This window comes from Oryza sativa, chromosome 2 (assembly GCF_034140825.1).
Source record: "Oryza sativa Japonica Group chromosome 2, ASM3414082v1".
In the NCBI taxonomy this organism is placed as follows: domain Eukaryota; kingdom Viridiplantae; phylum Streptophyta; class Magnoliopsida; order Poales; family Poaceae; genus Oryza; species Oryza sativa.
Window position 1 is genome coordinate 8,094,627 of NC_089036.1, and position 26,665 is coordinate 8,121,291.

The 26,665-nt window shown below is 43.5% G+C and overlaps 2 protein-coding genes across 2 annotated transcripts; both read right to left on the bottom strand.

Annotated features, from left to right (window-relative positions):
* Positions 1-6,385: 6,385 nt before the first annotated feature.
* Positions 6,386-8,151, bottom strand: LOC4328852 (UDP-glycosyltransferase 72B1). Its single transcript, XM_015768321.3, has one exon. The coding sequence runs from the start codon at positions 8,080-8,082 to the stop codon at positions 6,586-6,588; it is 1,497 nt and encodes a 498-aa protein (XP_015623807.1). The 5' UTR covers positions 8,083-8,151; the 3' UTR covers positions 6,386-6,585.
* A 13,844-nt stretch (positions 8,152-21,995) lies between these two features.
* On the bottom strand, positions 21,996-24,540 carry LOC4328853 (UDP-glycosyltransferase 72B1). Its single transcript, XM_026022850.2, has one exon. It carries the CDS (start codon positions 24,454-24,456, stop codon positions 22,987-22,989), a length of 1,470 nt encoding a protein of 489 aa, XP_025878635.1. The 5' UTR covers positions 24,457-24,540; the 3' UTR covers positions 21,996-22,986.
* Between the last annotated feature and the right edge of the window lie 2,125 nt (positions 24,541-26,665).

The following is a 26,665-nucleotide window of genomic DNA, read 5'->3' on the forward strand; positions in this document are numbered from 1 at the left end:
TCAGGAGATTTCGGGTATGGCTCTAGTAGCATTTCCTTCTTTTGTAAAACTTTACTCATTAATGAAATATTCTTCTTATTATAGTTTCGGTCATTTACTTCACTTATATAATTATTCGAGTACTGACTTTAGCTTATACTTGTTTCGATATAATTATGTAGCTAGCTTACCAGAGATATGCAATGATGTGGGTTTAATGTTCATTTCCATGATTACTCTATGTCATCTGCAGAGATGTAGAGTAGTATTTATTAATGTAAGCGTGGTGCTTAGATTATTAGATATCGTTAAATGGTTTTATATGCCATGGGTCTATATAGGTGGGCCACTGATGGTGACAGCTCAGTACGGGTATTCCTCCATGTGCGTATATAATACTAAGACAATTTCCTAGTGTGGGTACTCCTCTGTATTCATTATCTGTTGGATGATCATGATGGGTTGTCGTAAGAAACTCGGCAACCAAGGGTGGTCTCTCGATACACCAGGAGGGCACAGTTAGGGGGTATTGGTTGCATAATTGTATACTAGATTATATTTTAATGAGAGTATTCTGGTTTGTTCCTTCTATGTGTCAACTTATTCTACCCCTACATTAATTAACCCTTTCAATAGACTTTGATCTATACAAGTGATATAAATTATTAGCATAGTACTCTCTTACCATATCTTCCCTTGGGATTAAATAAATACGATACCTTGAAATACTTTCGGGTGAAATGCTACAACGGTATATCCGTGCGCTTGCGGATCATATCTGTGACCGTAAAATATACCGAGAATATTTCAGCGTCATTGCTGGGAATTATATTTCTAGTAATGAAGTTAAGAAATATCAACAAGCATTTTTGGCGCCGTTGCTGGGAAAGATATTTGATTAAGAGTTTACTATATGCTAATAATTTTATATTCACCAATGTATGATCACTGTCCTTTCTAGGCTAACCTTGATTGTTTTCGCTCTTATGTGAAAACAGGATAGTGCATGACTGGTTTCAACTTGTCGAAAAATTTCCAAGATAATCCCGAAGGATTCTTTGGGAGCATCAAACCTCGTGTTGTCCCTCCGCAGAAGACTCTTTCGGTAGAGAAATCAGCCATCCCAGCGCCAACAACTTTCAAGACAATGGCTGATAAGACACTCTGCGAGTTCGTTGCTCCATCCGCTGACAGCGTGCCTATTGGACCACGTGTCAACGTGGACTTCGACCTCAAGACAGGCCTAATCACTATGGCGCAGGCTAGCCCGTTTTGTGGCAAGCCGAACGAGGATGCTAGTGCTCATCTGTAACAATTCCTGGAGATCTGTAGCACATATACGATTAAAGGAGTCAGCCAAGATTCCATCCAACTCCGTATGTTCCCGTTCTCCCTCCTTGGGAGAGCGAAACAGTGGTTTTATGCCAACCATGCTACAGTTGATACCTGGAACCAATGCTCAATCGTGTTCCACGCAAAATTCTTCCTGACGGGCAAAACCAACGCCTTTCGTGGAAGAATTTCCAGCTTTCAGCAAACGAAGGATGAGACGATCCCGGAAGCATGGAAAATACTACAGGAATATGTCGCCACCCTTTTCTTTTACTTTTCGATGAGTTCTTGCTTCAAGTCAAGGCATCGGCTATGATCTCTAGGCAAGAGGTAACCTGTCTCGATGGCTTGTGCTATCGGGTCTATTATGTTGTTTTAGATGTATTAGTCCTTCTATTGTGACCATTGTTATCATATATCTTAGATAATCTAGTCTTAGTGTCTCAATTTAGTCATATCTACTGTTTCTCGATTTAGGGTTTATGTCGGTATCGGCTAAATTGCTTTACTAGATTAGATTAGCTAAGGTATCCACCATCCTGAAAAGTGGTTAATTTCTCGATTGTTTAGACTTTATGCTTCTTTGCATACTTTGCGATCCATCATGCCTAGCCGTGCTTAGAATCATATAAACTAACCTAGAATTAATCATAATTAGGAATAGTATCCGGGTTTCAGCCGATCTTACCTAATATACATGATAGCGCATGTTTTATGATCTTTTTATGTATATTTTCCACTTATATAGATAGATTGCTTTATATAAATACATCAAGTTAGATTGATCTCGCTTGAAACTTCATACATGGTGATCAATTGATGTTTGGTATGTTTATATAGATTAATTTATTTATCTAAGTTTGTATTGGAGTATTAGCTAGTACATTATCTATCTTTGCTCTAAATACTGATATGTCAGCTATTTCTATAATAATGTCTTAAAACAATTGATAAAACCCAAAGAGATAGTATTACAACCGATAGAGCGTATTTAGGGTTTTTGATCTGATTGACTATCATATTGCCGCAGCCGATTAGGTTTACCTGTATCGGCTAGGTCCCGACGATACATCATCAGCCATATCAGCCGATCAGCTATCGTTCATCTAATTATGTTTTTTTTGTCTTTCTTACTGGTTGCAGGATCAAACCAACTGGCACGCTCTTGATACTCGATGCAAGCCTTGAACCTACATTAGAGTGGAGCAAATCTCCCAGGCTGCCATGTTTTCCGTCAGCACACATGACTATATATGGGCCCGTTAGTGATGTTCTTTATCAGGTCTACAATGGACCCGTTTACATATGACGCCTTACCTGTGACGGGTCGTATCCTTGAGCCTCATCCAGAATGGGCTACAGTTTAACCTGTTAGAGATGAGGTCACTAGTGACGGGTCACTTTGACCCAGACAGGTGGGTCGTCACTGATAGGCTGATATGGTGTAGTGCGACCAAACTGAGTTAGCACTATGATAGATAAAGATTAATGGTTAAGTAAGAACAAGTAAAACGAGAAAACTGTTAACACAAAAATAACTGAGTTTTAATTATTATAAACTTGAAAATGAATTTCTTTAATATTTTAGAGCAATAGTTTTTACATGAAATGCACAATTTAGTAGTTTAAAAAACATGACAATCATATGCCACGTGAGCACCACGTAGGATATTGTGAGTTTCATGTAAAAACCACTGCTCTAAATATTAAAGAAATTCATCTTTGATAAGATATCCATTCTGGATGAGGCTCAAGGATACGACCCGTCACAGGTAAGGCCTCATCTGTAAACAGGTCCATTGTAGACCTGACAAAGAACATCTCTAACTGGTCCATATAGACCCGTCACAGGTGATATCTTATATTTAACGGCAATTTGAGACCAAAATAACACAATTTGATAAGTTCGATGACTTAAAAATGCATTGTGAGAGTTTTAGAACCTGGATGACACGAACAAACAAGTTTAGAAACCGGCAGTAAACTTTACTCAAAAGAGTAAAGTTTCGTCCATAATAATGTTTTTTGTGTTTTGCATTATTTGTCTTTGTAAAAAAAATTAATAAAAATAAAATCATCTTTATTTAATCGTTTTGTGTACTTTCCCACCTTTTATGGAACTATGGATTACTTCCATCTTTTTTTCCCATTAGTACAAATTACTCTTTCTTTTCTAAAGTTTGAGTAACTCACGCTCCATCGCTCAAGACAAATATTGTCTAACAATCCAGAGCTAGAGCACCGAGTTTCTTAGGCCATATACGACGAAGGTCAATGCTATCAGTTATCTCAACATGACATATAGGATAGAATCACACAAAAGTCAAACCACTCATAATGGAAACCACGCGAAAGTAAATTTTATGTTTCAATCTGTAAAATCAAAGGTGTTTTTATTATTATTCTGTGATGAATAATTGGCATCGGAGATTATTGGTTTTGTTATTTGGAATTTATTTTTGAAGTGGTTTTTGGAGATGATTGGATTTTACAGGTGAATATACAGGTACCATTGTTATTTCATGTGACCGGTCAGACCGGGCAATGTGTGCCGGTCAGACCGGCCAGCCCGCGGTCTGACCGGCCGACTCTGTGTCGGTTTCGGTTTCGGGTTGTTTGTTTGGATATCCGTGATTGTTTCATGATTATGGCTTCTAGATGGATACTATACGTATGTAATACTGTTGTTTGCTACTAATGAGTCAAGTTGGAGATAGCTTGGTCTCGGAATATGGTTTCTTTATTTATTTCATTTGTAGGTGACTCGATGCCTCGGGAGAGTATTTGCGGTGATGGACCGGGAGTCGGCTTGGGGATAAGACGACGTCCGTGGTGGTCAGAGATCATGCGGGATACTTAGGCTAGAGTTGATGCACGTGGTTGATGGAGATTCCATATGGCATACGATGGAGGTATTGTCTGCGTATGGGATGCGGAGTCAAATTTGAAAGGAGTCCGAATTTAATATGATTGGTTATGTAAAGTTTGTTTCTTGTACTAGAGGGTTTCCTAATGTGTTTAGGACTCTTAGTATGAGTTTGGTTCGTGGCTTTAGGTTGCCTACCTCGGGTATAAATAGAGGGGGAGCGTGAGGCTTCCCAGTATCGCTTTTGAAAGCAATTGAGAGTTGAGTTTTGCGTTAGGGTTTCGAGTTTAGTCGAAATTTTTGTAAGGAGTGAGATATACCGGCGGTCAAACCGACGGCAAGCGGCGGTCAGACCGGCGGTGGCGAGACGGTCAGACCGGCGGCGGCGACAGCAAGCGGCAGCTGATCTCGGCGGTCAGACCGGAGATCTAATCTCGATCAGACCGACGACCGGCAGGACAACTTAGGTCAGATCGTGATCCGTCGAATTCGATGGTAACTTTTATTTCCGCTAAAAGTTTTCGGTTTTTGGGTATACCAACCATTCACCCCTCCCCCTTTGGTTGGCTTAGTTATTGTGATTAGATCCTACACAATCCCTACTTATTTGTGTGTTAGCCCTTATAATATAACTTATTATCAATATTTACATTTTGGACCTTATGAAAAAAAAGTACATGGGTACCCTCAACCTTCACATGGTTCCACTGTTAGCCTCTCCCACTGTATATTTTTCTACCCCATCCTATTCGACGAGCTCGAGCTACCTCTCCCCTTCATCTAAGAGAGAATCCACGGCGGTAGTGAGGACAGTGAGTTCCTTTCTCTACCGACAAGACGTGCCACGATAGAAGTGAGGACAAAAACCTTCCCTCTCTACCGATGAGAAGGGCCATGACGGGAGCGAGGACAGTGAGCTCCCCTTCGTCACCGGATCTGGATGCGAGCTCGTAAGATCCGGCTGTCGTGAGCTAGTCGGCCGGTGACGAGGCCAGCATATCAAAGGGTAATGAGCTACACGGCGGCTGTCGATCTCCAACCTCCAAGTGCACCCACCTTTTCTCCTTTCCTCTCTTTTTCCCCTTCCAGACCACCTTTTCTAATTGAAGCTTTTATTTCCTCTTTGGACTCACTCAACTCATGTCTCCAAGCAGTGGCGCCGTAGTCCCTTAGCTCCCACTGCACTGCAACGGGCGCTCGGCTCTATAGATAGCCATATGGCCCAAGGCCCGTGGCCCGGCCCAAGGCACGCCAATTTGGCCCGGCCCAAGCACGACACGGCCCGACTTGGGGTCATGCCCGTGCCGGCCCGGCCCGACAGCCGGGCTGTGCCTGGGCCGCACCCTTGGCACGATAGGCCGGCCCGGCACGGCACGACCGAATAAAAAAAGTTGAGGGACACAAAATATACTTAATGAACCATATCAGACAGGGCTCAAAGATGAGAGGAATACAAAATAGACTTATTTTCCAGCCATATGGACCCAGCCCACAGAGTTAAGGGATGTAAAATAGACTTATTCTATGGAAAAGCACGATTAACCGCTGTGCCTTCGGGCCGGCCCGACACGGCCCGAGTCATGTTGGGCCATGCCTGGGCCGTGTGTGTGGCCTGTGGGCTGGCACGGCACGACCCGGAGTGTAGGTCGGACCGTGCCAGCCCGACTAACCTCGGCACGGCGGGCCGTGCTTGGGCCGTGCTGCCTGTTTGGCCATCTATACTCGGCTGCAACATATATGTTTATAATTACTGTTTATGGTGGTGTATTGGGCATGAACGCATGGCCTTATTAGTGGAACTAGCAAAGAGAATATATTGTGGACACTAATCACTGATTAACAGGTTGCAGGCTGTGCACGAGGAAGAGGTCATCGTGTGCCATGTCAAGTTGTCAACAAACAAGCCTAGCCTGGCCGGTTACGTTCTGAACACAGTTTCAGTGCCAGTGTACAAGACAGGTCACCACCTTTATTATTATATATACAACTGAAAAGCAGGAGTGGAGTTAACTATTATGGTATAAAAATATTATGTTAAACTATTGAGGGACGGGAGTTTCTCTCGTTATTTACCTGTTATATTTTTTAAAAAAATATATATTAATACGTGATAGATCACGCTACAACCATATAATTTTAAAATAATCTTTTATAAGTAAAAAAAATATAACACATATTCATCGTCAAATTTAATACTTTCGTTCTAACTTATAAAAGTTAAATTTTATCTCTATTGTTATGGAGTGATATATTACATATTAATTTATTTTTTTATAATCACTTAAACAACGTGCAAACAACAGTAGCATATTTTACTATCTAGTTTAAAATAGTTTCCTCTACTGAAAAGTCAAAACGTCACGGAAACAACGCACGATGACACGACAATCCCCTGCATCTACGGTCGTTTACTTGTGCGCCGTCGCCGTCGCCGCCGCCTTCCACTTGCCGGCGACCTCCTCCAGCGCCCGCCGCGACGACCCCTCCGGCGACCACACCCGACCACCCGCCTGCTGCAGCTCCCTCGCCCGCCGCCGCATGCCACGCCCCTTCTCCCCCTCCATCACCTCCTTCACCGCCGCCGCGATCTCCTCACGCGTTACAACCGCGCCGCCGATGACGTCATCCTCCTCCCACGAGCGCGGCCGAACGGCCACCCCCACGGACTCTTCTAGGACGACGGCGTTCACCGTCTGCTCCGCATGCAGCGGCCACGCGATCATCGGCACGCCGGCGGCCACGCTCTCCAGCGTCGAGTTCCACCCGCAGTGCGACACGAACGCCGCCGTCGCGGGGTGCGACAGCACGCGCACCTGCGGCGCCCACGCCGCGACGGCGAGGCCCCGGCCGCTCGTCCTCTCCAAGAACCCGTCGGGGAGCCACGCCAGTGGATCGTCGTGGACACGGTGGTCGTCTTCGTCGCCGGCGCCTTTCCCGAAGGCGAAAGACTCGCCGTTGAAGCTTGGCATGCGCACAACCCAGAGGAACCTGTGGCCGCTCATCTCCAGCCCGGCGGCGAGCTCGCGCGTCTGCTCGACGGACAGCGTGCCGGCGCTCCCGAAGGAGACGAACACCACCGACCCTGCCGGCTGGAGATCCAGCCACTCCAAGCACGCCGACTCGCCGGCCTCGTCGGAGCTCGACCGGACGAACGGGCCCACCGGGTAAGCCGGCGGGAACGTCCCTCTCTCCGCCGCCTTCTTGAACTCCTCCACGGCGGCCGGCTCCAGCTCGTAGAAACTGTTCGCCAAGAAGCCGGCGGCGCGGCGGTACAGCCGGCCTGTCGCGAGGAGCTGCCCGTACACCGGCGTGGTGCTGTCCCTGAAACCGCGGGGCACCTCCGCGTTCCGCAGCGACACGCCGCCGGGAAGCTCGAGAGGGTCCGGGAGGGCGCGTTGCTCGCCGGCGGCAGCACCGTCGTGCAGCTCCACGGTCCGGCGCATCAAAGATAGCGCGGCGAGGCTAGTGGGTACGAAGACGTAGCCCGGGACCCCGAGCTCGGCGGCGACGGGCAGCGCCGCGGCGCAGAAGATGTCCGGGACAAGCGCGGCCAGCGACGCCGCGGACCGGAGCAGCGCACGGAGGTTCGGGAGGGAGCGGTGGACGACCTCGAACAGCGTCCTCTCCAGTCCGGCGTCGGCGGGGAGGTCGTCGAGGGGCACCGCCGGCAGCGTGGCGGTGGCGACGGTGGCCGGGAGCGAGGACAGCACGGCGGAGCGCGCGTCGGGGTGTTCGAGGTCGGCGAAGGTGACGAGCGTGGGCGCGACGCCGTGGTGGTCGGCGAGCCACCGCGCCAGCTCGGCCAGCGGGATGAGGTGGCCGGCGCCGGGGCTGGCAAGCAGCACGACGCGCGGCGGCCGCGGCGCGTCGGCGTCCCGCTGGTCGTCGGCGGTGAACGTCTCCATTATTTCGTGGTATAGTTGGCTACTTGGCTGGCGACGGTTTCGTTTCCTATTTCACTTGGGGCGCTAAGTGACAACTATAGAGCTCACGCACGTTTGACTTGTTGCGATAGAGACAGAGAGAGAGAGAGGAACACTTCTTCCCTTTGATGTTACTTCAGCGAGAAGAAGATTGTACACTTAGAGAAAGTATATTCCTCCCTCACAAGATGTTACTACCAGTAGTATGAGTACCACATTTTTGCGTGTCAAAAAAAAGTCCAATTTACGTCCCTCAACTATACTTGAGTTTAATCATATCTCAGAACCGAAAAACCGGGTATAGGTTATTACCCAATTTCTAAAACTGGTGTAAATTAAATTACGTCCCTTAGTTGTAGCCGATTTTTAATGATGTACTAGCGCTTAAGTGTCTTTTTTACTTGGTCTTTCTCTTATGTGACGCTTATATATATATATATATATATATATATATATATATATATATATATATATATATATATATATATATATATATATATATATATATATATATGTTGCAATAGAAGAAAAAAATTAAAACTATCAATGCGACCAATATGTCAGTAGGTGGGCGATTAGAAAAAATTAAAACAAATATGTGGGGGCTACATGTCAATACCCATCTTCTCATCCCCTTGTATCCTACCCATCTTCTCTCCCGAGCTCTCCTAGCCTCCTCTCAGGGCCCCTTTAAATTGGAGGAAAAACATAGGAATTTTGGAGGATTTCAATCCTATAGGAAAATTTCCTATGATGCCCTTTGAAATAAAGGATTGAATCATATTCAATCCTTTGAAACTCCTATGGAATGGACAACCCTATAGAGATTTTGTAGAAAATTTAGCAAGAGATTCAACCTCTTGGTAACTTTTCTTTTAGTCTATCTCTCTCAGGCCCCCTTTGATTCAAAGGAAATTCATAGGAATTTTAGAGGATTTCATTCCTATAGGAATTTTTCCTACAAAGACCTTTGAATCAAAGGAATGAACCCTATGGAATCATATGAAATTCCTATGGAATGCATCTTCCCATACAAGTTTTGGAGGAATTTTGAGGTAGAACCTCATGGAAAAAATCCTTTGAGTCTTTATCTCTCCTCAAATTCCTGTGTTTTTCCTGTGGTCCAATCAAACGATCATTCCTACGTTTTTCCTATGTTTTGCAATCCTTTGTTTTACACTTGCATTCCTATCAGAATCCTGTATTTTTTCTATTCCTCCGTTTTTCCATTCCTGTGATTCAAAGGGGCCCTCATCCAATTCCTGTGTTTTTCCTGCGGTTCAATCAAACGATCATTCATGTGTTTTTCCTGTGTTTTGTAATTCCTATCAAAATCCTATGATTTTCATATTCCTACGTTTTCTCAATCCTGCGATTCAAAGGGGTTCTCATTCTTTCCTCGGTGTTGACTCCCATCGGTATAAGGCCCTGAGAGAGACGAGTGTGTTGCATCCATCGGCATGAGATACAGGACGTGGGAGCTAGGGGTGGCGGCGGCGACAGTGCTTTAGCTTTGGCTGCACTGTAGCCGCTACGCTAATGGGAGGAGACGCCGAGGTGGCCAGGATGGATGAGGGGAGACAGGAGTAGGGGTGGCAATTTCCCATAGGAAGCGGCGACCTGACAGGTACCCGCCCCTATGGATTAGGGTCGGCTCTGCTTTCTCACCCGCGGGGTGGGCGGGTCGGGGCCCTGACAATTTCCGGTGCCGAGGCCATGGATAGAAAATGACCTGTGGATGACCCGAAATCCGCCCTGAAATTAAGAGAAATTATGTTCAGCACTTCACCTCGGCTCCTCTCGACACCTCGATCTCCTCTCCGGCTCTCCCTCCATCAAGACAAATTCCCATCTTCTTTTCCTTTCTATTCATCTGCTGGTGACCTAGAGTTTCGTTTGCTGCCTCCTCACGGTGTTGTAGCATGACATCTCCTATCAGTGTCTTATCTATGCCATTCTCGCCAGTGTCGCCTCCTGTATGCTTCTCGGTGTACCGCCCACTGCTGCTCGCCTCCCGCCGGCTTGCTGCGTCCATGCGGTGCCCCGGTTGGGTGCGGGACCCCAGAGGGCCCGAGGCAGGGCAGGGGCTGATTTTTCCCTGCTTTGAACATCGGGGATAGGGCGGGTGGAGAAGGCGGGAGTCAGAGGCGGGGCTGTTCCTGTCCAACCCGGGCCCGACCCACCCTGTTACCAACCCTAGACAAGAGACCAACGAGCTCGGGAGAGAAGATGTGAAGATAAAGAAGGCAAGGGGAGAAGATGGGTGATGACATATGGGCCCTGCATATTTGTTTGATCTTTTCTAAACCGCCACCCGCTGACATGTGGGTCTGTCGATGTTTGATGTCGCGATTCCGGTATTTGCATAGTATGGGGATCGTTGGTACTAGGATATACGCGAGACTGAGGTAAAAGAGACGGAGGCGAGGATTTTTATACAGGTTCGAGCCCCTGAATTGTCAGGTAATAGCCCTACATCCTGTTGGCCGAAGCCGGTATTGCTCTTATTCACCATAATCACACCAGTACAATATTTGGGGTAGCCTATCTAACTGTTGTCGACATGGCGGTCTGAAGTTCTGACTCGTAGTCGACAACAGGGTAGTCTTCCTCCTCGAGTTCGTGCCCAGCGAGATCAGAGATAACGCTTTCGTCTCTCCTGACAGTATCCGGAGACACCGTAGGGGACTAGCCGTGCTTATCCCTGAAGTCAATATCCGGCGTCTTGTCTTGGCATATGTTGGCTTGTATGTCGATCTTCTGTATTGATCTATTGTTTCATGTATTCTATGGTGGGTGTGTCCATTGAGGCGGTCGTGGGTGTGTCCATTGAGGCGGTCGTGTCCCCCCTCCTCCTAGGGGGACTTGTATTTATACCCATAGGTGTCCCCTTGTCCAAGTAGAACTAGGGAAACCAATATGGATACAATCCGAGTAGTCCTTGTCGTTTCCATGTAGAACTCTGGTTGTCTTTCCTTATCTGGAACTCCTCCTATATCTGCGGGTTGTTTCCGTATAGGACATGGTATGTGGTGGGTCCTGCCGAGATTTAGTCAACTACTATGAGGTATGTGGTATCCATAACCCTGACAGTTGCCCCCGACTTCAATGCAAATGAATGAGTTCATATTCTCAACCGCAGACCTTGGAGTAACTATTATCGAGCTCACGTGACCGTTCTCGGTGAGTTCAGAGATAACGTTAGACTTCCTTTATCAGCCTCGTGCGGGCACCTAAAGGGTTTGTCTGAGTCAATCTCTGACGTCAACCAAGAAAGTACAGAGCATACGACTAAGTCTCCCGTCTTGCTGTAATCGAGAATTTGGATTGAAGTCAAAAATTTTATCTCGGCGGGTACACCATTTCTTTATTCCGTATTCCTTGTCGAGATCCACCAACCGTTCTCGAGCGATCGAGAAGGCGTAGAATCTGCGATGAATCCTTGTCAACATTTGTCATAATCACTTTAGTCGATCTTGGAGTAGAACCATAGAGACATGGAGTCTTCGATAATGTCGAATAGAATTTTCAGACCAATGTTTTGTATATGAGCGTCTACTCTTTTACCGACTTCGATCAGTCAGTTTGTTGAGTTATACACTCTCCCTAGCCCCCAGCCTTGTCGTCGGAGAATCGTTCTCGGAGAATAAGGCTCTTGGACCTTTGACCTGCCTCGGTTGAACAAGCACTGATCCTAGGCTCCTAGTCCCCAGCCGTGAAGTTGGAAAATCCATTTCCGATTATACGGTTTGGTTAATACGCACGGTGAGAACTCTTACACGACCAGATCTTACATGGTCTTTCGTCTCTAAAGGATCCGACAAGACCTTATCCGCTCTGGGCGTCCCCAGCCGAAGTTCCCTTAGGTTCCTAGGAGGCCTTGTCAAGACGGCGTAAAGGGACATTAGAATAGGTTTGAACGCTAGGTGTCTTTGTGGTAAGGGATCTCTGGGTAAAACACTTGGCGATATTGTGCACTTGATATCAACTCTGTTGGAGTAGAGGTAATGGGAGAATCGCTACACCTCTGGTCGAGAACCAGGTAGTAGTCGTAACTCAACCACTAGAAGTAAATGTACGAGAGATCGCTACGATTGACTGGTTGAGAACCAGTGAGTAGGTGTCTCTCGATCATTTGAAGTCGTGGTGCGAGGACCGCTGTGTTATTGTTGTAGTCGTACCTCGACCATCTGAGTTTGCGGTGCGGGAGATTGCTACGTACTAGTTCGAGGACCAGCGAGCGAGTAGAATCATCTCTCGAACACCAATGGAGGTTGGGGTGCGAGAGATTGCTACGCACTGGTTCGAGGACCAGCGAGCGATTAGAATCATCTCTCGAACACTAATGGAAGTTGCGGTGCGGGAGATTGCTACATACTGGTTCTAGAACCAGCGAGCGAGTAGAATCATCTCTCGAACACCAATGGAAGTTGCGGTGCGGGAGATTGCTACGTACTGGTTCGAGAACCAGCGAGCGAGTAGAATCATCTCTCGAACACCAATGGGAGTTGCGGTGCGGGAGATTGCTACGTACTGGTTCGAGAACCAGCGAGCGAGTAGAATCATCTCTCAAACACCAATGGGAGTTGCGGTGCGAGAGATTGCTACGTACTGGTTCGAGAACCAGCGAGCGAGTAGAATCATCTCTCAAACACCAATGGAAGTTGCGGTGCGAGAGATTGCTACGTACTGGTTCGAGGACCAGCGAGCGAGTAGAATCATCTCACGAACACCAATGAAAGTTGCGGTGCGAGAGAGAGAGTGCTACATACTAGTTCGAGGACCAGCGAACGTGTAGAATTATCTCTCGAACACCAATGGAGACGCTAAAGTTGGTTTATTACATGTGCATCTCATGTGGCCAGCATGACTCACACACCCAACTTATAGCATATCCGGATGTCCGTTCGCAATCATGTCGGGTGATCAAGCCGACGGCGTTCGCGAGGAATTATCCGTTAACAACCTTTTCTCGAGTAGTCCAGCCATGGTTGGTGCTATGAGATAGGTCGTCGGTCTTCGTTGGCAGGTTGGGCGCGACGACTCTGCATATGTCGAGATCGCTCTCGATAATGCAGTGTACTCGACCACAACCTACTCGAGTGCTCAATTGTTCCTGAAAAATATTTTCTAGAAGACAAGATATATAGCAGATAATATCAAGTATGTACTCAAAAAACTGCATGGATCTTTTAGCATTATCAGGATATAACGAGCAGATGTAAATATCAGGTATTATGTAAACCGTAAACAAGCATGATTTATACAGAAGAAGACAGAGCGATCCCCCAGCGTTAAACCATAGTTGATTTAAAATCGGGGACACTTGCATAATAGATATTGTATAAAAAACATGCTCTAGGTATTGTACGATCTGAAAGATAGGTACGATAAATTGCATATAAATTACTGTGTACCTGTGTAGATATATACCGGATATATCTACGAAATTAGTAGATCAATTATAATAATTGATATACCAATTACCTGTATCGCTGCTCTCCCGGAGCATACTCTAGATCATCACATCTATTTTTCTCCAGGGAACGTGCTGCCGTGCATGTGTTACAGAGCCATCATCGACCATGTTGATTTCTTTCTGTAGATGCATGTGTACGTCTGAGCCTTGTATCACTAGCCTGTTCACACTGATATCGGTAAAATATGAGTTGACCAATCAGAGCAAGCCTGCCTGTCGGTTCTGATTTCCCGATATTGTGACTTGTAGGCCGAATACAACTGCAGTCCGAGTTTGTGCTACACGCGTCTTCTGGTCGGGTTAGATCTCCTCACAGCAAAGTCGTCGAGTAGTTTTGGAGAATCCATCTCTTGAACCCATCTCGTCGAAATCCTGAAGCACCAAAATCCCCCTACCTTGCACAATCTAAGTAGTCCTTGTCGTTTCCATGTAGAACTCTGGTTGTCTTTACTTATCCGGAACTCCTCCTATATCCGTAGGTTGTTTCCGTATAGGACATGGTATGTGGTAGATCCTGCTGAGATTTAGTCATCTACTATGAGGTATGTGGTATCCATAACCCTGACAAGGTCCTATTGATGTTTTAATTTTTTATTTTTCTTCTAGTGCCGCATAAGCGTCACGTGAGACGAAGATCAAGTCAAACAGGACATGTAGACGCCAAGTCATCTAAAATCACCCATAATACTACCGAGGAACGTAATTTGCACCAGTTTTAGAAGTTGAGGATTGACCGATACCCGGTTTTACGGTTGAATGATGCGGTTGAAACTGCACGCGTGGTTGAGGGACTTACAATGAACTTTTTGAAGAAAAAAAATCAACAATAGATCTATCCAAATTTGACTTATAAATAAAAATATTAAAAAATATTGTGAATAGTACACACTGTTTGTAGTCAAATTTATTGTTTTATTTCAACTCAGTCGATTTGATATTTTTAAGTACTTTTTTAAGTTTGATCAAATTTATAAAAAAAATACAGTGGACGGTGTAAGTTAAAGAAAAACAAGGACGGAGTAGTTAAAAAAAACTTTTTCCTGTTTTGTTGTTTAAATCAATTGTTCTAAGCTACTAAGGAGTATTTGTGATTTTTTAAAAAAATATATATATATCTATAGGAAGTAGAATATTCATTTATCTTCTAATGTTAGTCGTCGACGATATATCTCTTTTTAACCTTGGTAGGAGTAGTTGTTATCACGTCTTTTTCAACAATGTAGTACTACAGTAGTTATCTAGCCCAAAACTTGTGGAGGATACATTTAATTAAAAATATATGACGTACGTGCAGCAGCCGCAGGCGGTGCATTCACTCGACGCTCGAGCAATCATCGAGGCTAGTAAACAACGGAGGTGATTAGGACATCAGGCCGGTCTCTGGCCACGTCTGAGCTGAGCTATGCTACCATGGGGCTTTTAAAAAATTGGATTAATTTGATCCGTACCATTGTAAATATATCTATCTATTATATATTATTAAAATAGCTTTAAAATTAAACACCACGTTCGCTGTGGGGGCTAGAAATTCCTACATTAATCAAAGAAAAAGAAAAGAAGAGTCCAAATAGAAATACAATTTAAAATTAACAAAAATTCAGATTTAAAAATAAGCACTATTGAAAAAAGAGTCCACATAAGAACTCAGTGCGAATTAATTAATGTTCAGAATAAAAAATAAAATAAAATCTAAAATTAAAAAAAAGTTCAAATAGAAATACAATTTTAAATAACTAAAATTCGGGGTTAAAATTAACCAATATGGAAAGAAGAATTCATATTAAAAACCCAACACGAGTTTAACTTAAATTCAGAATAAAAAATAAAATAAAATTCGTAATTAGGAAAAATAAAAAGAAAAGGAGAGTTCAAACAGAAATACAATTTAAAATTAACATGAACTCAGAATTAAAAATAAGCAATATTGAAAGAAGAGTCTATATAAGAATCCAATACGAAATAAATTAAAACTCAGAATAAAAATAAAATAAAATCCGAAATTAGACAAATTAAAAGAAGAGTTAAGTAGGAATATAATTTTGAAACATCTGAAATTTAAAGTAAAAAAATCAAAAAATTAAAAGAACACAGTACGATATTAATTAAAAGTCGAAATAAAAAATAAAATAAATTCTGAAATTACAAAAAAAATTAAGATTTCAACTAGGAATACAATTTATAAATAACTAATTGGTGATAAAAAATAAAGACTATTGAAAGAAAAGACCATCTAAAACACGAGATGAGATTTCTAGAAAGTAAAAAATGAATTCCAATGATAGTTATGTTCGATTTTTAGAATCCCAATGACAATAAAGAGTAGGCAGTGGAAGGGTCGTAGAGGAGTATAGTGGCAGCATTCGACGGAACTTCTAAAAGTTACAAAAAAAAAATCCAACGAGACAATAAACTATAAAAACTACAAGTTCTAATTATTAAAGGTTTATGACATCCAAAAATTACAAGGTTTACGACAATAAAGAGAAGAGACAGTGGGCGAGCCGTAGAGGAGTATAATGGTGGCGTTTGACGCGACATCTATAAATTGTAAAAACGAAATCCAACGAGAAAGTAAACTCTAGAAACTATAAGATCTAATTTTTAAAGGTTCCAAAGAGAATGAATAGAAACAGTGGTAGAATCGAACAAGCAAATAAAGAAGGAGATGGCAGAAGTAAAGAAATAAAGAAGGAGATGACAGAAGTAAAGGATAGTAACTGGTGTAACTTTTAAAAACTATAAAAATAGAAATATGGAGATGATAAGTTTTGGTCTTTCAAAGTCTTAATATAACGATATAGTATTTAATGTAATAAATTTTAAGTAAAATCATATTAAAATATATATAATTTGTGTGGGTGCTAGCCGCGCAATTGCGCGGGCCACCCAGCTAGTTCAGATAAATATTGTTACAATTCATCTATTTATAGCTGTGCCACTCAAATTTTATAAAATTGGAACTATGCCATTGCCATCACGTTCTCCATCTTCTTTCCATCTACACGTGGGACCCACCTGTAAGATTCATCTTCTTCCTTCCGCCCTCCATTATATTCTTCCTTATGGGCGAGACCTCGTGGATGGCGACGTGGCGTGAGTGAGTGGTGCGACCGCTTGTTGCTGGCACGGTGCCCGTCCAATGCCTGCCTGCCTGGAACGTCAGGAACTGCCTGCCGCACGTCCTGCACTCGAACAACGCGGGCCGCAAGCACGTGCCCTCCCTCCTCCCGGCCGACAACGAAAACGACTTTGTCGTGTTGCTGCTGTTGAGGAGCACGAGGACGCGAGCCTTGCCGCCGCGGCGCAGCCTGCCCCCAATTCCACCGCCCATGATGTCGACCATCACCGGCCGCTCCACGCCGCCCATGACAACTCACCCATGGGGAAGAAATAAGGTAAGGAAGGGTGAAAGTAAGAACATGAATCCAATGGGTGGGTCCCATATATAGATAGGGAAGAAGATGAAAATCATGACTGGGATAGCATGGTTCTAATTTCGTAAAATCTAAGTGGCACGTGTACGAATATACGAATTATAATAACATTTATCTGAATAAACATATTTGCAATGTGACAGATCAAATTAACCCCTAAAAACTTAGGTCCGAAATTCTATGTGATTTAATTTAAGTTAATATGTGTTTACAGGTTATACCCAACAACAGTATATGCATAGTATGGAGAACGTTGAAACCAAAATGTACGATGTTGATATTCGATATGATCCCAGATAAATTCATAAGTGCACTGATACCGTTGTAACATTTCACTCAGGAATATTCCAAGGGTATCGTATTTGTTTTTCCGCATGAAAGGCGGCGGTGTAAAGAATGGGTCGATATATTCATAATCATACTGTAATTAATACACCATAGTCTAAAAGGGATAAATTATAATGATAGTTTGGTAGTGTGACACACAGAAGAATCATATCAATAAATAAACTAGCTAGTGTAGAGAGACAGAAGAAAGCTATTGTTTCATATGTACTTATATATTTATCATGCTTGGTCAATACATACATACATGGTTAGGACATAGTTCTAGACACCAGGCACTACAAAGATATTACTCCCTACTATTCTGCCAACGTGGTTACGGCTATTTTAAGAACTCTTATGCCATATACCCGTATCCAAACATTTAATCAATCTAAGCACTATGTTTACATTTGCTAAATAATTCAAATACTTCCCTCGGGACTCCACCTCTTCGGATGGATAAGTTAGAACTAGTGCAACCCATTAAGATCATTGGATCAATGTCGTGGTATAGATCGAGTAGCCTAAACATAGCGTAAACATATAGAGTATATGAAAAAGGTACAAACAACTCATAAGCCATATAATTAGCAAAACAATATATGAACTATGAATACAAGTAAGTAAAGAAGAAAGTTCTATTATTAAACTCATAGTCTTACAATTTACAAAGATAGTAGAGTACTAAAGACATGCCTGAATCTCCGATAAGACTAGAAAACCAAAAAACTATTCTAAACCCGAACTCCACTAATCTAATGAGTAATACAAACAAGGAATATAGATTTTGCTTCTTGCGTGTGTGTTGTGATGGGCAGAAGTGACTCCTATTTATAACCCTATAATGACGGTTTGGAGGTCAGTTGAGGTGGGATCCACGTATAACCATAAATGGGAGCTGGAAAGCCAGGATGAGAGGAGGCAAAGGCGTTTCGGCTGAGCCCTTAGGTCGGCTAACCCCTGAGCCCCACCTCTTAGTTAGTACTCGGACTGAGAGGCTGACTGGTGGCCCCTAAGGTCGGTTCAGTGTGGAATAGCTAAAATTATGTTGGTTTGAGATGAGATCTGGGTCCTCAAATCCTTGTGTTCTTTCCTGATTTCCCGGAGGTATGTTTCTTTGCATCCCGGCATATTTTCTCCTTCACTTTAGTGTATAGTCCCTGCATCCAGACTATTCTCCAACGACTAGTGGAACTACATTATTTGAAACTAATATGCGGATAAGAAATGTTAGTTCTCTTTTATTTTCGAGGTAATTGAAGGTCGAAATTGGTACTTAATGGCCATCAACAAACTCCCCCAAGCTAAACATTTGCTCGTCCCGAGTAAAGATAAAGTCTAGGTTCGGTCAATCAGGAGTTGCTATTATGTTTTATTTCACATGAGTATCATGCGTACAACATATCTTTCTATCTAGAATTGAATAAGTCGGCAATAATACTTTTACCTTTCCTATGTTACTTTTTATGGGACTTTTGGCTTCTCCTTGTCTTTCATATAGCACCATTCACTTACCCTTTTGTTCTACTTTTTCTCTGAAGATTTTAAAAAAACTCCAAATTTCTCAAATGATGTTCTCAGATCGCTCAATGTGTATAATTTTTCACCAAGAAATTGTGTTGAGCTACTAGCTTCCAGCATGAACTGAACTCTTTTTTTTTTTGACTGGAAGCATGGACTGAATTCTTCGAGCTAGGCAAGTCTCCATTCTATCGGAAGACCATGAATAATGGCCTTCCTCTGTCGGATTCAAGTTTCTTCAAGAAAAAAAAATACAGAAATAGGTTCACTGATCAAGTAGGTATATGAAACATCTAAGTTAGATTATGTTCTTATCAGGGAGAGGGCCTGAGTGCATGACCCTGCAAGTGGCTTTAACCAGCCGATCGTATGCTATGGTGAGCCGATGCAGCTACTAGTACAGGACTCATTATTGGTACCGGTTGAAAAATTATTATAGGTGTCGGTTTCCTAGCCGGTATTTTTATCCAACTACATAAAAATAGAGATTATAGGTGTCAGTTGTAATCTTCGGAAAAAAAACATAATATTGTAGGCTGGATCTAATTCTCAGCCCCATCTGCAATTTCCCCATCCACATTACAAATCTACAAAGACATAAGAACAAGTACATCACAAACAATTCACTGTTATCAGACCAGTTGCCGTTATAGATTCCCTGAGCTGCCACCGCTATCTCCTTCGAGCCACCACTGCCACCATCATCATCTTCTTCTAGCCCAAGAGCATGTGCTGTCAGAGCTGGCCGGATCTGGCAAGCCCCAACCTCAAGGAGCCCGGATCTGGCAGCCCCAGACCTCCAGGCGGATGAATCTGGCGTGGCTAGGGAGAGAGCTCGGAGGCGGCGAGGAGGAGAGGGCATCGCCGAGGAGAGGAGGAGGAGGAGGAGGGGCGGCGGACGGAGAAGGAGGAGGAGGCAAGCGTGGGCGAGAGAGAGGAGGAAGGGGAGAGATATGTGCGAGCTGGAGAGAGGATAAGAGGATAAGGCACGCTAAAATATCTCGCTCCCATTCCACGCTAGCTCGGCTGCTCGGGTCGGTTAGATTGGTATCGGCTTTTCAAAAAGCCGACACCTATATTATATTAACGGTGTCGGTTTTGAAATTAGTTGATACCTATAATATATTATAGGTGTTGTTAATTTAAAAAAAATACATATAGTATTGGTACTAGTTTTTTCTTTAGAACAGACACGTATAGTACTTAAAGGTGCCGGTTCTATATTTATTTTTTATCGCACGGAGGTGGAAAAATGATCCAGATTGATTTTAAATGAAATGGCACATATCAGCCGATACCTATGAGGGGTATATTTTTTCATCGCACAGAGGTAAAAAATAAATCAAGATCGGTTTTAAATGAACCGGCACATATTAGCCGATACCTATGAGGGGTGTATTTTATAGTACTGAGTGGATTATAGCTGGATTTTTTACAATTTGATCCTTTTAAAAAAATTATTTTGTAAATAGACCCAAAAAAACTTATCCCCAAAATGGTCCTTATTGGGGCGCCAGAGTCGCTGGCGGCGTCATCCCGCCTATCTGGTGTTGTCCTCCTGCCCCCACCCACCCCCCCCCCCCCCCCCCCCCCCCCGCGGCCCCCCAGCTCTCTCCTTGTTCTTCGTTGTTTTGGTTTTTCCTATAGTCCCAAGAAAAGTAGATTAGATTTCGAACACTTTTATCATTTATTTTTTTACATCTTTTATATCCTATTAAAAAAAGGTTTGTGTTTTTTTTACATTCAGGTGTCATTTCTTAAAACAGGCATAATTTCTCATACAGACTCGGAATCAGGCAAATAATATATCCACGGACATCTACAGAGAAAGTTACATCCGATTCTACCCATCTTCGCCAGGTTCGTCGAAATTAAAACCTCCAAATTCTGCTTGCAAGATTGTATTTTTGAGGCGAGAAGCTTTTTGGTAGAGCTTTCGAAAATTCTACAAGTCACATATTTCATCCATTTGAGTTTATTTTCTCTATAGTTGGTTCTTGTGTGCTCCTAAGTTTGAAAACAATATCAAAAAAATAAAAATAATAATAAAAGTTGCACATATCTCTCTCCTCTACACTAGAGAGGAGAGGAAAAAATGGCCCGGGTGTGGGGCGACCGCCACATTGGCGTGCTCCCCTGCCACCTCAGCGCCGACCTACCACGGTTAGGGGTGAAAACGGTACGGAAACTTTCCGGATTTCGAACCTATTTTCGAAAACGGAATCTGTCGGTCGGAATTTTTCGGAAACGGAAACGAATTCGAAAATATTTTCTCAGAAACAGAATCAGAAATGGTAAGGGAAGTTTCCGTCGGAACTCGGAATCAGTCGAAAACTTTCTGGAAATTTTCTCGGAATTTCTGGAAATTTTCTCGAAATTACCAGAAATTTTGTGACTGAAATACCCTGAATTCTTCTTTTAAGCACTAAATAGTGAACACCATGGTGTTTGGCTGTTATTTTTTTAAAAAATATTTGTTATGCAAATCTAAAATTACATAAGAATGTTTTTTTGCCCTACATTGGGATTTATCAACAACATTACTCTTTTAAACATAGATAATTTATTCAATTGGATTTATCAGTTTGAGGGGTTTTTTATTCCGATAAATTTTCGTTACCGTATTCGCGTCGGTTCATTTTCGCTCCGTTTCCGGTTTCGATAATATTCGATTCCATTTTCGTATCCGGGTTTCCGATTCCGATTCTGAAAAAAAATGAAAACGAAAACGATAAAGATGGTTTCCGTCCGTTTCACCCCTAGCCACGGTGGCAGGAGGACGGCACTAGAGACTTTGGCACCCCGAAAATGACTATTTTTTAGATAAGTTTTTTAGGGTCTATTTGAGAAATGAGTTTTTCAAAAGGACTAAATTATGAAAAATCCAGTGGATTATAGTGTTGCCACACTAAATGTGATGATACTCGGATAAAATTGTTTTTTTCCTTTTTTATTTGTGTATTACCTCTGGTGCTAATACAAGAGACACGTAGAAAAACTGTAAGAAAAAAATACACATGCTCAACTACAGTATAATATCTAAATTAAAACTGTGAAAAATGATCAATTATAACGTGGGAAATCGATCCCTACCACGATCATCTATGGGCCAGGTTTCAGTGCGATGCAGAGGATAGGTCACCAATCAATACCAACTTTTATTTACTCGACGCAAACATAAGCGTGGATTTTGAGCTCTCGATGGTACGTTCTTCGGTGCTCGCATGTTAGTCAAATAGTTATAAAAAAAATAAAATTTAAGAAAATTTAAGAAAATATTAGTACGTGATATATCTCTTCATAAACATATAACTTTAAATTCAACTTCTATAAGTTAAAAAAGCAAATTTAATTAAATTTGTTTTTACTAACATGTAAAAGTTAAATTTTAAGTTTGAGTAAAATGCATCAGCGGTACACGAACTTGTCAGGTGGGTGCAATCTAATACATGAACTTGTAAAATGCTTGTTTTGGTGTATGAACTTATTTGGTACGTGCAAGCTAAGGCTAAAATGGCATGACTAGACTGAATTTTCTATGTTGAACATTATAAATTATAAATTAATAGATGACGTGCGTGCACATAGTAGAAAAAGTTATATTTGCAAACTTAGTTTTCACTTTATCTTCCTTTGTGTCTATCCTTGCATTACTACTTGCATTATTTTTGTTATGCGATCATTACGCCTTATTATATGTTTATCTTTCTTAGACACATGTTTACATAGAGTTTAAATCAACAACAAAATTAGTAAGATTAACCTTGCCGTGTGATTTTGACCTTGTTCACACGCACCAAACAAGTTCATGCATCAAAACGAGCGTTTTACAAGTTTATGTACTAGATTGCACCCACCTGACAAGTTCGTGTACCATTGATGCAATTTACTCTTTAAGTTTAAATACATTTTGTAGAGTGATATATTAATACATTTTTCTTTTTTAATAACTATTTAAGTGATATGTAAACAACGAGTAGACATCCCATCGAGAGTTTTGAATAGTTTCCACACAAAAAATACACGCTGAAACCTTTCAAGGATTGAAGCAGACAGACCCGCATAACTACTTACGGTACAAATAGTGGGTAACCCGTGGGTTTGCTAGTTTACCTGCATGCATCCTTACTTCTGCGCCGCCGCCTTCCACTTGCCGGCAACCACCTCCAGAGCCCGCCGCGACGACCCTTCCGGCGACCACACCCGACCGGCCGCCTGTTGCAGCTCCCTCGCCCGCCGCCGCACGCCGTGCCCCTTCTCCCCCTCCATCACCTCCTTCACCGCGACGGCGATCTCCCCACGCCTCACCACCGTGCCGCCGACGTCCTCCTCCCGCGCGCGTGGCCGCAGGGCCATCCCCACTGACTCTTCCAGGACGACGGCGTTCATCCTCTGCTCCGAGTGCAGCGGCCACGCGATCATCGGCACGCCGGTGGCCACGCTCTCCAGCGTCGAGTTCCACCCGCAGTGCGACACGAACGCCGCCGTCGCCGGGTGCGACAGCACGCGCACCTGCGGCGCCCACGCCGCGACGGCGAGGCCCCGGCCTCTCGTCCTCTCCAAGAACCCATCGGGCACCCATGCCAGTGGGTCTTCGTCATGGCCGCCGTTCCGGTGGGCGTCGTTGAGGCTTGGCATGCGCACGACCCAGAGGAACCTGTGGCCGCTCATCTCCAGCCCGGCGGCGAGCTCGCGCGTCTGCTCCACGGACAGCACGCCGAAGCTCCCGAAGGAGACGAACACCACCGACCCTGCCGGCTGGAGATCCAGCCACTCCAAGCACGCCGACTCGCCGGCCTCGTCGGAGCTCGACCGGACGAACGGGCCCACCGGGTAAGCCGGCGGGAACGTCCCTTTCTCCGCCGCCTTCTTGGAATCCTCCACGGCGGCCGGCTCCAGCTCGTAGAAACTGTTCGCTAGGAAGCCGGCGGCGCCGCGGTACAGCCGGCCTGTCTCGACGAGCTGCCCGTACACCGGCGCGGTGCTGTCCCTGAACGCCTCCGGGAACTCCGCGGTGCGCAGCGACACACCGCCGGGAAGCTCGAGAGGGTCCGGGAGGGCGTGGTACTCGCCGGCGGCAGCAAAGTCGTGCAGCTCCACGGTGCGGCGCATGAGATACAGCGCGGTGATGCTAGTGGGGAAGAAGATGTAGCCCGGGACTCCGAGCTCGGCGGCGACGGACAGCGCAGCGGCGCAGAAGAAGTCCGGGACCAGCGCGGCCGTGGAGCCGATGGACCGGAGCAGCACGCGGAGGTGCGGGAGGGAGCGGTGGACGACCTCGAACAGCATCCTCTCCAGTCCGGCGTCGGCGGGGATGTCGTCGAGGGGCACCGCCGGCAGCGTGGCGGTGGCGACGGAGGCCGGGAGCGAGGACAGCACGGCGGAGCGCGCGTCCGGGTTGTCGAGGTCGGCGAAGGTGACGAGCGTGGGCGCGACGCCGTGGTGGTCGGCGAGCCGCCGCGCCAGCTCGGCCAGCGGGATGAGGTGGCCGGCGCCGGGGCTCGCCAACAGCACGACGTGCGGCCGCGGCGCGTCCCGCTGGTCGTCGGCGGTGGGCGGCGCTGGCTCCACTGCTGCGCTGGTGAAGGGCTCCATCGTCTCGAGTTATTGCAGACGGTGTGGTGTCTGTTTCTGTTCATTCATCAGACGCTAGCAGCACGACGTCTATTTATTAGTCCGGGCAAGTCTGACGCCACCTCCTCAGGGCATGTACGAAGATACACTCAGATATAAACTCTACTTTATCTAGAGATTAGAACTCTACAACAGTTAGAGACAATACGATCTCTAATCATTAATGTATCTAAATACTTTTTCTTGCTCTTCTTTCCCTTCTTTCACCATCATGCAACAAAATTTGCTTTAATAAATGCTAAGACTCAACTCTGAGCCATTGTCATGCATAACAACCATATTCATTTCTCTTTCTTCCATGTCATCAAGTTTACTTGTATTGCAATATAGAGAGACCACTAATAAAAACCGTTGTATATGCTCTCATATGAAAAAAAAATAAATTCTGTCCAATTGATGATTCAAATTTTTCGGGATTGCTAATATTTTTCTAGCCGAAACACTTGTCCACTTTTATAGTCGAGACCATTTTTTCTTTTGTGTTAAATTGCTAAACAGTTGGATTTGTGATAATTATTTAGGGATACAAATAAGAAAATTATCTAGTATAAAAATTAAAAAGTAGAGTTAAAATAATATTATAAAAATTGGTATGTACACAGCTTTTATAAAAATTGTAGCTTTTGTTAGCTCTGTGTGGGTTAATTCATTTATTATAATAAATGAATTGAGTCGTCGAGAAGATTTCTAAGCCCTGAGAACATGTGCCTTTAAATTGTAGTCGTTGACGATGTCTTCACCAACAAGCTTGTTGGTATCTAGCCAAGAATTCTAGGTACTCCTTCCATCTAAAAAACGAATCTAGTACTGAATTTTCAGATTCATAGTACTAGGATGTGTCATATCCAGTACTACATTGGTTTTTATGGGACGGAGGGAGTAGCTAATCAGAAGCAAGAGTACTCCCTCAATCCACAAGAGTTGCACATATTTTATATTTTAGTTTTTCATAAATTGCTCTTATTTGTTATCATTATGTATCCAACACTTAAATCAAGAGGTAAATTAAATATTTCATCAGAACCCGAGAAATCATTTTAATATTCATTGGTTACATGTGTCTCACCCGTACGAAAAAATTATGATTTTTGCATAAGTTGGGTTCCAGACGGGCGAAACCGCCGCACACGAAAATGAGTTTCCACCGCACAGAAAAATCGTTATTGTAGTAGTGGTGGCTTAATGAGAGAAGAGAGAAATAGCATTAACTACACTTAGTGGGGATAAACTATAGAAGTACATAGGATTACACGGGTTTTAGGACATAGCACTTAACCTTAGGTATTATGGCTATTATGAGAAAACTACAGTATTGATTATGTTGACATTGATCTTTCACGCTTTCATTTTCTACAATAACATTTTAAATTTATGAATTTTATCTATCATATAAATGTTACATGTAGGCAAGTAATTTTTTTAAAAAAAAAATTGATATATGAGTATGTAAAATTGGTAAACGGTGTAGTTCTATGAAAATTTTAGTACCATGATACCTATAGTTATATATTATGTGTCAAAATCCCTCTGTTTTTTTAACCATAATAGGGTAGGTTTTATAAAATTTATTATTATTATTATTATTATTATTATTATTATTATTATTATTATTATTATTATTATTATTATTATTATTATTATTATTATTATTATTATTAAAGTTCCTTTTTCATTACACGGTAGACACATCACTACATACGCAACATCACACTCACGTTTCACTAATGCGCCCCCTAATATATGTTTTAAGAGACGAAAACCAGCGATACATATCTGATCTCACTAAAATTCCACCTGCATATGCATAGTATTCGTGAGCATTAGGATTTTAATCCTTTTAGTTGGTTTCATGCACTAATAACTCTACCACCACACCACTGGTAGTCTCCACATGGCCTCCCCCAAGCCCTTTTTCTTGGTCTCTCGGTTCCCACGACCATCATATCAGTACAAAAAAATGATCAGAATCGCGGTTAGACCATCAGTAAAAGTATTTCTGATCAAAATTAGGTTTCGACCATCAGTAAAAAAAAGTGACATCAGGTTTCCACAAGTAAATTAAAATTTTACTCCCCACAAGTTAGGAGCTCTATATATAATACTTGTTCAAAAGTCAGTAATATTTTTACTCTCGTATATTTATACATCGCTCTCTCCGTGTATTCATAGC